The sequence below is a fragment of the Babylonia areolata genome, chromosome 2 (assembly GCF_041734735.1).
Source record: "Babylonia areolata isolate BAREFJ2019XMU chromosome 2, ASM4173473v1, whole genome shotgun sequence".
Lineage (NCBI taxonomy): Eukaryota > Metazoa > Mollusca > Gastropoda > Neogastropoda > Buccinidae > Babylonia > Babylonia areolata.
Genome location: NC_134877.1, coordinates 39,996,071 through 40,013,872, shown reverse-complemented (window position 1 = coordinate 40,013,872; position 17,802 = coordinate 39,996,071). Strand labels below are relative to the sequence as shown.

The window sequence follows — 17,802 nt, the reverse complement described above, 5'->3', positions numbered from 1 at the left end:
GGACGCTCACTCAGTCTAGCTCCGCGACTAAGCCATTATTGTCGTAAGTGGGTGGCTTAGTAGGTGGTGTCCTAAGTACATTAAATGAGAACAGGCACCACTGAACACCACCAAAGTGATGAAGCAGTGCAGGGTCTCCTCTGGTGTGTGACCTCCTGCGGGCTGCCGACGCTAGAACTGTGACCGACGAACCTGGGGGAATCTAAAAATGAGTGGCTTGGGAATAATGCCACTGAAACGGTGCAGATGATGGGGCAGCAAAAAAAAAAAAAAAAAAAAAAAAAAAAGTTAGGAAAATACTGACACTAAACAAATGTAACGCTGCTGAGATCGTTCATGCAAACCAGCCCAGCATCATTAGCTTCCTTTTACTATCAACCCAGCCAGCCGAAACACCAAGTAAAGAGCCGATTCCGATCTCATAGATGCTTGCCCAATGCCCCCCATTTTTTCTTCACTAGTACTTTTAGATATGAATTATAAGATATAATATTGACCTGAAACAATAAAATTTCCATAGCTATAATCTTTTTATTTTGTTTTATTACACCTCACTGCCGTAACATGACATCAAACTGTTTTTGGTCGTATCAAAGTGAATACCACAGGTCAATTCTATATTGTTTCACCTTTTATTCTTTTATTTACCTTTTTTAATGGTCAGCATTACTTTATGCATGCCAAGAAGTCAACCCATCATTTTATATTTTCATTTTTCTGTTTCTTTATTCTTGCATATAAACATAGCCAGGTATCAGCAATGCAAAGTGGCAAAGAAACTTACATCACAAACATGTTGATTGAAAGGAAATAAATAAATAGATGACAGAAAAAAAAGGTAAACAATAGTCAAGCCATATAAACAGTCTCTCTTTCGTGTTTCCTGATTTTGTGAACATGTGTCCTCTTGAAAATAGAATGGCTTTCATCTACATTTAGTCTTTTTTGTTTTTATTTTTTTTTTTTTTAAAAGGAAATGGATTAATGGCCACATGAGACTTCTTTCTCCAAAAGATGTGCAATCCCTTGAATTGAGGCCTTTGCCAATGTGTACTTGCATAGCATTCCTACATATCCAGTTCTGTCCAAAGTTATTGACAATAATATAATCAGTTAAGTAATTCTCTACTAACAAACCCCGGGCTCTTGGAATCGTCCTCAACTAATCAACTGCCTATGTACCCTCATTCTCTGCCATTAATTGTGAGTTAAATACTAGGTTTTAGGCCAATGTGAATGTGTCCAAAGACCACTGGACATAACTAAAGGTATGCAAGACAGGCCTTTGTCTGCCTACACAAACATGCAAGCTGATAAAACTCTTTACCAATACGCTTTTTACTTAATATATTTCACAGACATATGTGCCATGAGACAGTCTGAATATGCCCCATTATTTTAAGAAAAAGTAATAAAATTAAATTAAAAAAAAACACCCACCACCCCAAAACCTAGAAACTGTCTGGCCCCAATGGGCTCCACAACCACTGACAGACAATCACCCCCAATGAGACAGTAAAATGGGAATGGCAGACCTCACAACCACGCAGCCATGCTCTGTACACAGTGCTGCTTTCCCCTTGCCCCCTCCAATTACCCCAAACATGGACACTCAAATAAACAAAAGCGCTTTTTTCTGGACAGTTAACAGATGATGTGTGTCCTCAAAAAGTTAGTGTTCACAACTCTGACCAGCTGATCGCCACATCTGATGTTGTGTTCCTGAATACAAGATTCAAAGTGAAGGCAGACATTCTTCAAATGGACACTTTAAGCACAAACATGTCTGATTAATAAATAACTAGAATGCTGTGCCTTATGGTTGTCAGTTTCATCATACAGCTCGAAAGGTGACTGAAGAAGAAAAATATGCACACACATGATGCTGCTCAAAGCACAAATCCATCTTTCTTAAAATTAATGGCAGTTTGAAAGAATGGGCAGAGGGGTGTGGCAAGCGCTTTGAATACTTGTATACAATGTCAGTATCGACTCATTCTGGATTCCATGTTTTCACTGTTTACAACCACAGATAAATGAATTTACTGCAATGTATATATAGTAACCACAACACATTTACCAAAACAATTTACATATAATTATGTGTATACATGTCGACTTCCGACCAAACCAGCTCTCAGTGGACATTGCTTTGTACATCTGTCAGAGACTGGGGCAGCCCTGTGACATCCCTATGTCACCTGCATTAAAAGCAACCCAGTTTGATAGCCACAATCTGGCACCCTGGTACCTCTCCACCCTGCATGATAACAAAAAAAAAAAAAAAAAAGAGTCAGTTAACAAACTTAAGCTGTATGTAGATGCTTCTGATCAGGTCTTACAACAGCCTTTTTCTCCAAACATGACCACAGTGGACTATACGAGCATATCCCACAGGAGTGGACAGCCAAAGCAATTAGAGAATACTCCCCTAGTTTAGGTGGGATGACCTATTTGTCAATTAAACAATGCTGTCAATTATTAGACTTATGTCAACATACCACCAATCCTGATACACATATGTTTACAGTAAAACATATTCAGAAACTCCATCTCTGACTTGACCTCATCTGTGCTCCACTTTCAACAATACAAACAAAATGCATGACCGACAGAATATCCATAGACAGGAGTGTAGCCAGATATAGAAAGACAGTGGTACAGACAGAAAATAGAGAAGTAATACCAGAAAAAGGAAAGCATCCCACAATAAATTTAGCTATATGTATCTTTTGGATGTGGACCTGGGAGTGAACACTCACTGCCCTACTTGATGCACTGCTTGCAAAAAGGTACATTCCAATCCAAAGTTCATGTCCAACATTTGATTTCTTATGTCATTCACATACAATTTAGGAAGAGGTCCATCAAAAAGAGACAAACAAACAATAAACTAAACAAATGGATAAACAGAAAGTGGTTCATGTGTAGCACATAATAAAAAAACAACAAAAAAACTGGTATAAAACAAAATGAACAAACAAGCAAATCTCATGGTGTTTATACCACAGTCCTTCACATTAACAACATTATATCAACTGAATACATTTAAGTAAAGTAACATGTCCAGAACATTAAATCAATCAAAACAGATTAAAGCAAAATAACAAAAGAAAACGATGTGGACAATAGAGAATAGAAAGACAACAACAAAGAACTGTTGCGGACACACTGACAAACCTCAAAGTTCCCAAGTAACACAGCAAACCAGCTGGCAGCTTATAGCATCTGTGATAATAGATGACTAGGTATGTTTGTAGAGCTTTGATCTGCCTTTGTTCTTAAAGCACACTGAAAGAAAACATTGCACACAGCATACCCCATTCAATCTTACACATACATATATGCTGTACTCAGATTCAGATGTGGACAGCTACAAAATGCTTTGAGAAAAAAGCAAGTGAGGATAGTGTTGAAAGAAGTTCCAGGTGAGCAGTTGGGGAAAAAAAATTGGAGTGAAACAAACCACAACAGTAAACAAAAAAAAAAGTAATAAAAAAAATCCAATGCAGTACACATCAGCACGTTTTATCAAATCTCACACATGCCTAATTTCTTTTTTCTCACCAAAACATACCCACTACAGTTGCTGAGATAAAGGAAGGGGAGAAGGTGTAAAGGAGGATTTATGTAAATGGCACAGGTTTTCACTGCAGTATAATCATATTTATATTTAATTTAGGTGGAGAAGGAATCTAAACATATACACTAAAAAATGTATACAAAGTCCAACAAACCAAGTTAATCCATAAAATAAAAGAATGATCAGAATTTACATATTTCAGGAAAATGACTTGCAGAAAAATATGAAGTATACTGTCTTCAACAGCTAGAAGGGCTTTTCAGTAAGTTCCAAGATATGACACAACATATGAAGTGGCAAAAGAAATAATTAAATCATGTTAATAGCCACTTAAGTCACAGCATACACACCTATTTTCAACATCATCTGACCACTGGACTTTGAACTAAGGCAGAAATGAACAGCAAGGGTGACTGTGCTTCTCAAGACAGCACTGAACTGAGCAGATGTGATTCCCGCACAATGATTCTTCTGTACAACTTTCGAAAAGGTTGTGCCCCTGAAAGAATGCCTTTTGAGTTTGTCTATGTGTTTTGGGAAACAGTCTTCTTCCAAGTCCACAGATTACAGGTAATACGAGTACAATGAATTTCAGGTTGGAAGACAGACATTTGAAGATGACAACTGCACTGACCGTCCAGTAACAGTGGTTACCAAAGACAAAGTAAACATGGCAAAGTCACTGTTCAAGGACAATCCCAGAATAACACACCAGGAGATACAGAAGGAACTAAGGATTTCATTGGAAAACATGAGAACAGTTCTGCACCATCAGTTTGGCATCAGCAAACACTGCATCCATTGGGTCCCTCACAACTGAACTTAGGAGCATAAGAGGGTCAGAGTAAAATGGTTACCTATATACTGAGAAATTCAATTCATGATGTTCATATTGTGTCTGGGAAACCCTGACTGGTTACAAAAAACATGGATATTTCAAAACAATCCGGAAACCGAGCAACTGTTGGTTGTATGGGTCTTCCCAGTTGCAGACTCACATGTGAAGTTCAAGAGATAAAAAAGAGCTGGCAAAGAAATAGTGGCCAGTTTTAATGAAGATCAAATGGGATTTGTTGCTAACATATATATTGGGATCATTTCATTTAAGATATTTATATGATACTATCTATAATTTGAAGGAAATAATTCTGCCAGTATTACCAGTATTACTAAATGTTGAAAAGGCAATTGGATTTGGTCAATTAGAATGTATAAATTTTATAATACTTTGGTCTTGATAATATTTGTCAATGGATAGAAGCATTTTCCACCAATATAAAGTCCTCAGTATTAGTGAATGGCAAAGCATCTACAAGTATCTGGAATCAATATGGAGTAGTAGGCAGGGACACCCACTCTCACCCTGTTTGTTCACATTAAAAAAACAAAAATAAAACAAAACAAAAAAAAAAAAAACCAACAAAAAACCAAAGACCAGAATGGAGTGAGTTAAAATAAAGAATAAACTATCATAACTCAAATAGGAACAAAATGGTTGTATGATGTATCAATTGGAAAACCAGCACTAAATGCCTGCAAAAATTAAAGTGGGAGATTTTTTTCATGCTACGTGTGGTAGGAACCAACTAGCGGCATTGTAACTTTCCAGTTATAACCCCACCCCACCACCCCACTTCACTATCACAGCTCAGACATGTACATGCTGCTGCTGCATATTTAAAAAAAAAAAAAAAAAAAAAAAAAAAAAAAAAAAATCAGACAAGACAACACTGATGCTGAAACATTGCCATGTCAGAGACTTCTTTCTTAAATCAGCCACAGATTTGGTCATTTACTTGTTTATCAGAGTTAATGTGAGTTTTGAAACATCTGATACTGTGACCAACATAGTAGTTGTTTTGAACAATTTTGGATTGGACTGGATATTAAAATCCACTGGGGTCACACCCGTTGTGTATTTAGACACAAAAACATATCCTTTCCAATTTCCATAAATCTTTTCACCAAAAAAGTTTACTATTGTGATTTAAATCCTGCATCTCAAAACTTTCAATACACATTTCCATTTGCTATGTATTCCTAGTCGTACAGCATCATAACTGTAATGTCAAGGATCAACTGGAGATGACTGAACAATAACGGGGAATAAAATTTGGAAGAAAGGACTCCGTTAGTCTGAGGGGAGGGAGGGAGGGAGGGAGGTAGTATACTGGGGCGCCAGAGAGGGCATGACGAGAGGACCTGCATTCCTATGTAACACCTTCAACACACTGTATTATGCTGATGATGCAATGCAGTGCAACAATGAAATATTCACATTTTACACACACACACACACATCCATGCACATACACATCATTCCGCTAGAGATCTGACTGAACAGACACAAAATACATTCAACAACAATACCACACCACACCAAGCAAGCTTTAAAAAAAACCAAACAAAAAAAACAAAAAAAACCATGACTGTACAGCTTCAAAAATCCAATGCTAACAACCACATAATTTCCTCAAGTCCATTCCATTCTTTTGTCAAGTGACCCAGAAATAGCAAGTACACCCACAATGAGTGTACCACCATTGGAACAAAGCTGGCAATACTCGAAAAGATGATCCCAAAAGCCTGGCCACACAGTTCATTGTCTTTCACTGTGTCTTCCTAACAAGCAAGAAGTAAAGAAAACTGACAACAAATAAAATGTAGAATCTTCACAAAGATGCATGTGGTTTGTCAGACACAAGGATAATTACACATCACCCTCTCCCTCACAAATGAAACTCAGTATCTCTCCATACATGTGCAGGCATACATATGTATCCACACATCTGGTGACATCAGCTGTAACGTGTGCTTTTGGAACAAGAATCACGGCAAATGTAACAAGTATCTCTCACACATATACAGACATAGGTATACACACTTTGCTGCAACATCAGGTAGCTCTTACATCTGTACCTAGGAACAAGCAACCAAGAAGAAATCTCCACACCACAACACCAAAAGCACCAAAAGCCCACCACAGGCCAAGCAGGAATGCATTCACGGTTAGCATGGTGGGGTTCATAATGGAACGAATGTAGGTTTGCAAAAAATCTCCTCCACACCAACTCTGCATGTAGCCCAGTGAAAGTGAAGAACATTACGTCTTGCACAGCTGTGTCACATGAAACAAGCAAGATAAATACAAAATAGTGTAGCATTTACGATACACTGAAATCAACTTCAGGTTCTCAAGGAGAGAACGCTAAACTGGAATTTTCCTCTCCTCACAAATTTCTTCATTCAACAGAAAGTGTGCACATACACTGTGAAACTTTCCTATCTGAACAGATTTCAAAAGTTCTAAAATTTGTTCTTTTTCATGTCACAATGTTCAAATTGCAGTCTTTACACATGCATTCATCAGACAAACTAACCACATACTCCTTTATCTGACTTGTTCTTTGATAATTTAAGAGTGGAGGTGATTCCCTTCACACTGAATAATAAGTGATTATATATATATATATATATCCATCCAACAGCTCTGTGCTTTAAATGCTACAAATGCACACCTAGAATAAAAGAAGAACACCAACTGCACAAAATAAAACATTAAATATCAAACAACAGCAACAGCAGTCAGATTCAATACAGTCACAATCTTCCCTCATTCTGATATCATGGCAAGGAAATCTGTCACCTTTCAGTACAGCACATCCACACAGTTACATGAACAAAAGAACACATAATCCATTGCACGAAACAAAATGACAGCCTAAGACAGATGCTGTACACCACTGTGCTTTTGCTTCCCCGGATTCCATTTTCCCCCTTAACCAGGTTCCCTTATTTCTTACACCTTTTAATTTAATTTCTTTTCTTTCCTCGGCCAATATCACTAAATGTTGCGTTTTCTCCAAACAATCCATGGTACACATTATCATCCAGTTTGATTGGGATTTATATATATACAGATCCATGTCCTGTCAACCATTTCATTCTCTCAACACGTAAAATGAGCCTCCATGATGAAGTCTTTCGGTCAACATAACTATGTGTCTTTGCCATGAGGGTTTTTAATCAATGAATAAGCCTCAGCAAAAACAAACTTCAAATTTGTCCTAAATTGTCCCAGGTATGCAGGCCTCATACACGCCTCACCAATGACCACTGTCAAACTGCAGTACACAGCCGAGCTCTTGTGACGCACAGTCACACATATCTCTTATCTCTTTTCTGAACCCACAGCCCTCTACTCACGCCTTCTCTGGCGGCAGTCACACAGTTGGCACACCACCGGTAGAATCTAACAAAAGATGATAATGCTGACTTTCAGTGAAATAGGTAACAACTCTACAACCTACCTCCTGAATATGCTGATGCTCACTCAGATACCAGAACACAGTTTTTGCAGTGTGTGAAGGTTTCCATACAAATCAGACAACACTCTCTCCACCTGTCACTCTGTAACATGCCGATGAGAAAGCAGCACGGAACTGTTTTGTGGTAATGCTTATAACACTAAGTGATTACAATACTGACTTTTGACCTTCGGGTCTGTCAAGCCTTTCACTTGAATCCAAGTAGCTTCTGATGGAGTAGGGGTGGATCTTTTTAAATCTGCAGGCCAATATAAAAAAGAGCAGATCTACTACAGCCTTGATTGCCTTCCTATATATATATATACATGCAGAAGAGCAAATGTGCATGTTAAAGATCCAATGAGTTATGTATATGTTTGGTGGGTTATGGAAACATGAGCAAACCCAACGCTCTAAAAAAAATGGTTGCCAAACAGGCAGGGTATATAAGACAGTAAAACCAGTTACACACATAAAAGCACACTAGCAGAAACCAGTGGACATGCAGACCACAAACACAGAGGACAACCTCATCTCCTATTAATTGGACATCATATGTTTTGCTGAAGTGAACCACTAAGATTGCCTTGCTATAAATGCTCACAACTTCATCCTAAAATTATCTGTATAAGGAAAGGTGATCACATCTTTGGACTGGCAGAAGTTTTGAAGAATTCACTCATCATCAACACCCTAATATGTAAGAGAACATTTTAAAAACATTGTTAAAAGTCTTGCTAAAAGACAGTAAAAAAAAAAAAAAAAAAAAAAAAAGAGCGGTCGAGGTGGTTGGGGGGTTGGGGGTGGCAGGGTGGGGATTGAGTTCACAAAGTATATTCTTTGCCCTTTTCTTGATTATTCTTTTTTCAAAATTCAGTGACTAGTGACACTCTTATTTCAATAAAGGTAAGGGGGGCGGGGGGGGGGGGGGGGAGGCGGGAGGGTTGGAGACAGGAATTTAACGATCATAACACGCACACACATACAAATATGTTCACAACACTTTTCTCTATAAATAGGCAGAATATTTCTGGTAGCTGATGGATGAAGAATGACACTTCCACGGGTCAAGAACATGATAATGCTCAATGCTTTGGATGGTGTTTTTACTTGGCTGGCCAAGTTATATGGAAATGAGATCAAGGTCATGATGAATGACTGAAATATTTATATTCTCATGAAATGTGTGATTATTTTTCTCCACAATCATCAAGTTTATAAAAAAAAATTTTTTTCAATAATTAAAAAAACAAACAAACCATGCCATTGTTTTCCTCCTTCCATAAAAGCCAATAAAAGTGATGCCCATGTTTTGCTCTGTAAATGCACAACCTGAGGTCTTCCAAGAAAAATAATGTATACTTAAAATCATCCCCTTTACCTATCCTGCTCTGCAATGAAGGCAAAGAAATGTGGCTTGTCTAAATAAACACACACACATTACAACTCAAACTGAATTTGCACTGGTTTGAATGTGTGCATATTGTGTTGTGGTTGAATGAGTGAGAGAGAGAGAGAGAGAGAGAGAGAGAGAGAGTGTGTGTGTGTGTGTGCGTGTTTGTGTGCAAGTGTTTGTGTCTGTTTTTGTGTGTGTGTGTGTGTGTTGTTTTATTTTGTGTGTGTGTGTGTATGTGCGAGCGTTCATGCTTTTGTGTGCGAGTGCAAGCGTGCATGCTTTTAAGTGTGTCATTTGTTTTCAGTGTTGTGTCTGTTCCTGCATCAGCAAAGCCAGTGACAGAGGCTTGCCTTGACACAATCACTTCTCTCTCCACCCTGGCACTAACGGCTCCAAAAACTGCACAGCATGAAGACCATGTATAGGTCAACACAGCAACACATGACTGCCAACGACTCAGAAACAACACCAATCGATGATGGAAGCCTTTCAAGCAAGTCCAAGAAGATGATGTGTGAAGTAATCCCCACCCCCACCCCTCCGCACCCTCCATAAAATCAAGTACAGACTTCATCAATACACAATGCCAAACATACACACACACACATCCACACACGCACACACACACACACACATGTAAGCTCACGCATACGCGAACACACAATCATGCATGCGCACTCACACACTGAGAACTGTACTGCTCGTCAGTACAGATCCAACTTCTTTTTCATGTCATTGCGTTTCCATTCTGCCAGGCGATAAAATCTGTCTCGGGGCATCTTGAACAGTGTGTCAAACTCCTGATCATTGAGATGGATCTGAAAGAAAAACAACAATTATCAATACAACCCATCATAAAGGCCCATCAATATCTAACGCTTCTTTCTGGCATAGATACTCTGTGTGTGTGTGTGTGTGTGTGTGTGTGTGTGTGTGTGTGTGTGTGTGTGTGAGTGAGTGAGTGAGAGAGAGAGAGAGAGAGAGCGAGAGACAAAAGAGAGAGAGTGTGTGTGCAAACACATATACCGGTAGTGCTTGTGAATCTCATGGCAAATGACAAAATGATTACTGTTCCTTTGATCAAACATAATCAGTCATGAAAAAATGGTAACTCTTGTGGAGTTTTCTGCCCAACTGTGTGGACAAAGTCTGATCACACTGCAATTTTTTTTTTTTTTAATTCTTTTTCTATTCTTTTATAATCATGACGAAAAGCTATTTCACTGTACAGGAATGATGACAAAGATGGAGGGAAAAGGAAGGAACTCTGGAATTTAACTGGAAGGCCACCGGCATGTAGGCACACATTGGGTACATTGAACATTAACTGAAAAAGACAACCAATGGAACTTACACAAATAGACATTACACAGAATCACTTTATTCTGCTGACATTGCACATATTACAGAATCCCACTTAAAGTTTGTCTTGGCATAAAATATAAACATTACATAGCGAGACTTCTCAATAGAGAAATGTTGAAAATTTTCTACATACCAATATCAGACACTGTTTTGAAACATATTTTCCCCAAAGACACATGTAATCTGGACATTTATTTGGAACAGTGATACAGAAATTGGTCATTGTTTTAAATGTAATCACAAAATGGACTTTTCTTTGAATTTCTTGTCTGTGTCTCTAAATTTACATTTAAATCAAATATGCCTGTCACAAAAAGTAAATGTGAGAGAGAAGAAAGGATGAAAGGAAGGAAGAGAACTGAAAGACATAACAAAGTGGACAGAAAGAAGGAAGAAAAATGTAAAAAGTAAAGACAGAACGAAGAGACGAAGGAAAGACAGAAAAAGAAACGACAAGGGGTACACACCTCCAGTTTGTTCCTATCAACATCTCGTGGTAAGTCAAATTTGGTGATCTTCAGCCTCTCATAGTCATAGACCTGCAAAAAAAAAAAAAAAAAAAAAAAAAAAAAAAAGTCAGAAAAATACATTCTGCTGACAGAACACTTTACAACTATTCAAAATATAGCTGAACAGCCTACTGTTAATTATATGTCTGTTTAATACTGTGTGTTACTTTGCTTGAATGCTTCTTCTTCACGAAATGAAGTCAAACCACTGCTGGTTCATAACTGTGTTGTACAACACTTGCCTTAAACTTGCACATAAGCATTGCGGATGCAACTTCATATGTACACACCAAAAAAAAACAACCCCAAACCCAACAATATATATATATATATATAGATAGATAGATAGATAGATAGATATACATAGACGAACTCACAGGAGGGTCACACTCTGTGTGCCAGGTACTTTTCTGCAGCTTGAGCAGTGGTATGGAGGGCACTTCATAGGCCACCGTACTGGACGTGCGTCCCTGTCAACACACATTCACTCTTAAACACAGTCTGCGTCACCTCCAACTCATCTCCACACAATACAATTCATTACCATTATCACACAACGTTGGCCTTTAACACACTGCCTGTATCACTTCCTTCACATCTCTACAGAGCATCAGTCACTTCCTTCACATCTCTACAGAGCATCAATCACTTCCTTCACATCTCTACAGAGCATCAATCACTTCCTTCACATCTCTACAGAGCATCAATCACTTCCTTCACATCTGTACAGAGCATCAATCACTTCCTTCACATCTCTACAGAGCATCAGTCACAATTATTATCACAGGACAATTGATTAGCACAACTGTCACCACAGCCACATCTGATCAATGACAATCATTAGTTTCATCAAATAACCAATGATTACCATAAAACTATTTTAATTATCCTTTCTTCGGAATGTATCTTATGTGACCAAAACAGGGTGGTTCCATTTGTCAGGTGCTGTTATATATGTCAAATTCTCTATACCACCTGAACACTTTCACAGTAAGAAGTCAGCAGACACAGAAACAATGTGGAGCATCTTATCTGAGCTTTTCTTTGCTGTAAGGCAATCTAAATGTCACCTCCATTCAAAAGCATGTAGAACTACTAGAAGCGCTTATATACATATGTATGCATGCAAGTCTACACTCTGGTTACATTTCTGTTTGTATGTCAATTCCAATTCATGTTTGTGCTTTTTAATTTTATGCACTATACCTTTGCCCCAACAATAATCTTGTTACCCTGATATCTTTGATAAGAAAGATATATTCTACTCTATGGTAAGACATATTCTACTCTATTAAATACTTTTATAAAACACACCTCCATTAGTTTCTGAAATGCTTTTCTATACAATTTTCCATATCATCTCTTTACTGTCATGACAGTGGTCTACACAGAACAGTGTGAAACAGAAAAATAAACTGCTGCAGAGTGTGTATCAAAAGTAATCTCTATTGCTTTCATCTCCAAGCCTTTCCAGTAATATCAAATCAAGGTGTAAAAAAGAAAAACACGATGAAGCACTCACCCTGGAAAGACTATCTCCTGTCAGGGTGGATGTGGATGTATCTGTAAAGTGACCAAAACAATTCATGATCAACACTGACCCCAAGGAATGAACTGTCTGTCTGAATGGCAACACCATTCACCAACAAAGTACCCTAACAAAACACACAAACAAGAGGGAGAACAGCCACAACCACCCACCCACACACACACACACCAACAAAACAAAAACATCTCCACGTCATGTTTTTTCATACACTTTTTTCATCTGCGATTCTTCATTCTAATTCTATTCAAAATCAAACCACCTTTGACCTCAGATTCATGACAATTACTATGCTCTTTAGTAACCTCTCCACACCATACACTGATACAGCTACAACACTGCTGCAGGTGTCCATTAGAAAATACACACACACACACAAAGCTGAAGAGTAATTAGAAAATAAATTAGTTTCATGCTTACACAGTTTCATCCAACACACATATGGTAGGAAGAGAGAGAAGCACACAGAAGAAAATATAATTTGGCAATGAAATCATAGAACTTTGATATCAACATAGCAGCTGCTTTTGACAAACCAGTGTTCAAAGTGTGCCTTTCCAAAATTTGTGAGTTTTAATTAAAGTACGCTGACAGGAACATTAGTATCTAAATTATTTCCTGAACCACAAATAAAAGCCAAGACTTACAATTTGATCTCTGATGGCCTTCTGAGTCGTGACTTTCATCCCTGAATCCAAAATATGTCTGCAGAAACAATTGAAAAAATCCACAGTGTTACAGACACAAAACAGATGCATAAATCTTTTTTTAATTTAAAAAGACAGTCAAAAACAATTAAGCCTCAAACAAGCTAAAACATCACCACCACCACCCCCAACAAAAAGAAAAGAAAAAAGAATAGATAAAAGAAAAAAACAAATAAACAAAAAACAGAAGAAAAGGAAAGAAAGACAAAAAGAAAGAAAAGAGTGTCAGTTTCTATTGTTGCAATACATCTCATGGCTTTACACACTAACAGCAAGTCTTATCACTGCCTCTCACTTTTGTTCTATTTCTCTAACTTTCATTCATCTGCAACATGGAAAAAAATGAAAATAAAAAAATTGAAGTATCAGACTGTTGGACCTTTTAACTTTTTTTTTAATGCATCAGCACATGAAGCATCTGTGTCCAGGACTGAAATCACATACAACCTGATTTTTTAAATCATTTTTTATGACATGAAATGAGTCATGCTGTGCTTAAATCAATATCATAATTGATAATATAAAAAACATTTTATTCTCTAACTACAATTTTTTATGGCATGAAATTAATAATATACTGTGACTGTGCTAAATATAATTGACAATATGAGAACATTTTACCCTTCTCTTTCCTGTCTCTTTCCTTCACTAGCTTTCCTTGTTTCATTCTGTCACTACATATCTAAGGAGACAAATTCTCTTCTTTGTTAAAATGCAATATACAGTAATGGGTATGCCTACAGATCACACGTCACGTCTCACTCTTACTCACTTATCACTGGTTTTCCTGCTTTCATTCTTTGTCACTATGCTCAGCAACAACAACACTGCCAATGATCAAGCTGGACTAAAGGAATCAAGCTAGATAATGAAAGCCAGTGATGAAGACGGAACAAAGAAATGATAATCATGCCCAGCACTCACCAAATCACGACCGCCGTACATTCCTGAAACAGGCAAAGTTGCTGCCCTTGGAGTGGAGTAGGCAGGTCCATAGCCTGGCTTAGCCGCTGAAAACAGAAACAAGTCTTGAACTGGTCTTATTTTCATTTCTTTTTCATTCTTTTTAATCTCAGTGGCTTATTCACACATTCGCGTAAAAAAGCATATAAGACATAAAATAAGAAAATTTCTTTGTATGCATCCACCAGGAAAATCACAAATCATGAAACTTCAGTGAGCGCATGGAATGTATAATATTGCACACTAGTCAAGTCTGTGTGTAGGTTCCCACAGCAATTTTATTCGGTTTTAAAAACTGGATTATTCTGTGTTTCCATCAGACATTCATTCTGTGAAAAATTAATGAAACATGTATTTGAACAAGATTCTATACCACTTTTAGTACCATCTTTCCAATGCTAATCTAAGGCAACAAACAAAAAAACTCAATGACACAACAGATTTAAATAATTCACACACACAAACAATAAATAAATATGTACACACACACACACACACATATATATGTATATATATATATATATGTATATAGAGAGAGAGAGAGAGAAGAGAGAGAGAGAGAGAGATAGATAGATAGAGAGAGAGAGAGAGAAAGAGAGACAGAGACAGAGACAGATATACCTTTATATCTATATATCCTCTTGGTCACAATCTTTCCTTCTCTCCCTTTAAAACATCATCAAATATTAAATGACTAGCTTCATTAAATATTAAAAGGATTAGCTTCATTCATTCAGACAAACTAAGAACCCACATATATGAATCACTTACAAGGCAGATTGGCAAGAGTGGCAACAGAGCGGTAACCCCGAATGTCATGATCGTCCCATGAGCGTCTTGTCAAATCCACGAAACGGGATGGCGCTGCACACACACACACACATATCAGAAGTAGACAAAGAAATCAATGCACCATCTAACACCTGTTCACACTGTAAAATATTTGCAATCGATCAGCTCTCTGATAATGAACAAAAAAGTCAAACCAAATTCAAAGATAAGTGCAAATGTCCTAGTCACCTTAAGAAAGGACCTTGCTCCCTCAATTTAAAGACAAGTTTACGAAATTTTACTTTCTGGCTCAAGACACCCTTCAGTTGTTAGTAAAACTACATTTGCATAGATTGCATGTACAATATGGTGGCCAGACAGACAAGTGTACATGTGTCATGCTGCTGTTGCCTCTACTGTCACCAAATAAAGGTAAAATCAGTGACGATATGCAGTTAGTGGACAACTACACTGTATCAGCACAAGTCAGAAATAGTAAGTATAGTCCTAACTGAACGTGTCCCCGACCAAGCCACCATCATGGTAATCCAAATAAATATGTACACTTGACACAAAATTAGTGTCACCAAGTCTGTTGTTTTTCCTGAGTGGAAAGTACTCAAGACACACTGATTTAAACACTGACTGTAACACACAATGTACATTACTTACAAATATACACACACCCTACTATTTACATGAACACTGGGTGTCTCATTCACCAACAGTCAGCAAGATAACTGTCACAATGTAGGTGTCACAGCCCAGTGTCACAGTTGTGTCACCTGTCACCCTACACAATGTCACTGCTTGGCATAGATGTTGCTTTTGTTCGCTGCACGTTGAAAAAAATATTCAAGCACAAATACAAAATAATCCAATGGCTTTGTGTTCAGCGAAAGAGTATGAATGGGGCTAGTTAGCAGTGCAAATTCCTTGACCGGTATTTAAGCTGCTGTGCTTTACCACATATCTGCAATGATGCCAGGATCACTTTCCTCTTCACTGATTTCTCCTATTTCATCATTGTCTTCAACTCCATCTATTTCACGATCAGATGCATATTTTTCTTCTCTTTCATACACCTCCAGTTGACGCACAATAGCCTCAACTTCTTCCTTTGTGTAATCCTCCTACATTTCATTTTCAATACTGGTCGACATTTTCAGCTCCAAGAAAGTGTGTGAATGAAACAGCAAGACGAGGGCCAAATTCTAATGAATATGGGTCTGTTCCATTTCGTTTATTCATTTATAGTCTGTTCATCTAAGATGATGATGTTTGACTGAATATGGGTCTGTTTAGTGCCAACAGTATCAACATTCTTTCATTGGTTTATCCTGACTTTCACAGTCATGCTGTATGTGTACAAGGCCATGGTCAGTGAGTGACGGAAATTCCCCACCATGCCTGACTTATAGTTGGCAGGCTGCAGCGGGAATAAAAAAACAGCAGAGGTTTCCAATCAGCCGGATAAAATGTCAGAGGGTTAATTATGCTGTGACTGCTGGAAAAGGAATCTTACCAGATTTATTATAAAGGATTTGAATGAAGGACTTGGCAGACTGAGAAAAAGGCAATGAATTCCAGATTTTTACAGCTGAAGAACTAAAAGCTCTCCCATCATGTATCGCTGTTGAATTTGGGAATGCCTAATATCCTATCATCAGCGGCAGAGTGGAGAGACCTTGATGGGACATACCTGCTAAAAAGGTCAGAAACATACTGAGAAATATACACTCAACAGTATGATGGTCCGACTCTGACCATCACAACAGCAGAGGAGGCAACTGCTGTCTTCATTATGTGAGCTAGAATTTGATTGCAGAGGAGAGTGGAACACTCACTGGTCCCCTCCCTATCAAGCTTTTCTGAGTCTTGTGAAAGACAACAACTCACAGGCAAACATTGGTGACTGGTAGCGGGTGTCGTAGCGGGGCTCATACTTGGCGCTGGGGACCCGGGAGGCCTTCCAGGGGTCCACGGGCTTGGGAGGCTTTTGCTTCAGCTCCGCCAGCTCCTGGAAGATCACCTTGCCCATGCCTGACTCGTCCTTGATCTTGGAGATCTCATCCAGCTCCCGCTGGATCTTGGGATCCTCCACTGCCTCTTCCTCCTCATCTCCACCATTCAGTTCTCCTCGACTCCTCCTCCGCTCCCTCACTGGTGAACATTGAAATTGTATTGTTTTGTTTTTGTCTTGTACTGTATTTTTAATCAGTATGATTCTGTTAAAACAGACTTCTCTTTGTGAATTTGCTCTTCCCAGGAAAAGCGCATCATGATAGCGCAAAGTCACCCTTTTATTCTATTTTTAAAAAATATTTTTTCCGCCTGCAAGTTTCCTATTAAAGTGGACATTTTATACAGAATTTTGCCAGAGGCATGTTGCCATGGGTTCGTTTAATAACGTTTAATAACCAGCAAATGTTAATCAAATTTGTGTCACTGCCTCAGGAGTTCTTCCAAAAATCACCTCCAGCATTGTCAAATGTACTATCATTGCTTATAAGGATACATACCTCATTAATCATAGTGACATTTACGGTTCCAAGACGACAATTCATATGCTGTTGCAAAAAGCCACACACCACACACACAACCATGTGAAAGAACAGTTTGTTTTAAAAAAAATACAATAATTCATTATGACTT

The 17,802-nt window shown here is 38.0% G+C and overlaps 1 protein-coding gene across 3 annotated transcripts in view; it reads right to left on the bottom strand.

The window, feature by feature from the left end:
* Positions 1-272: 272 nt before the first annotated feature.
* The window catches only part of LOC143301185 (uncharacterized), a 60,890-nt gene continuing 43,360 nt past the window's right edge, over positions 273-17,802 (bottom strand). For 2 of the 3 annotated variants that reach the window (XM_076615291.1, XM_076615310.1), the window contains 8 exons: positions 17,047-17,310; positions 15,148-15,240; positions 14,338-14,423; positions 13,354-13,411; positions 12,683-12,723; positions 11,538-11,630; positions 11,119-11,190; positions 8,792-10,104 (listed from right to left, as the gene is read on the bottom strand). In XM_076615291.1, coding sequence (XP_076471406.1) covers positions 9,991-10,104; positions 11,119-11,190; positions 11,538-11,630; positions 12,683-12,723; positions 13,354-13,411; positions 14,338-14,423; positions 15,148-15,240; positions 17,047-17,310 — 821 coding nt within the window. In that variant the 3' untranslated portion in view covers positions 8,792-9,990. Of the gene's footprint in view, positions 2,261-8,791; positions 10,105-11,118; positions 11,191-11,537; positions 11,631-12,682; positions 12,724-13,353; positions 13,412-14,337; positions 14,424-15,147; positions 15,241-17,046; positions 17,311-17,802 lie in introns of those variants that run through there. The other variant, XM_076615299.1, reaches the window with a different exon arrangement.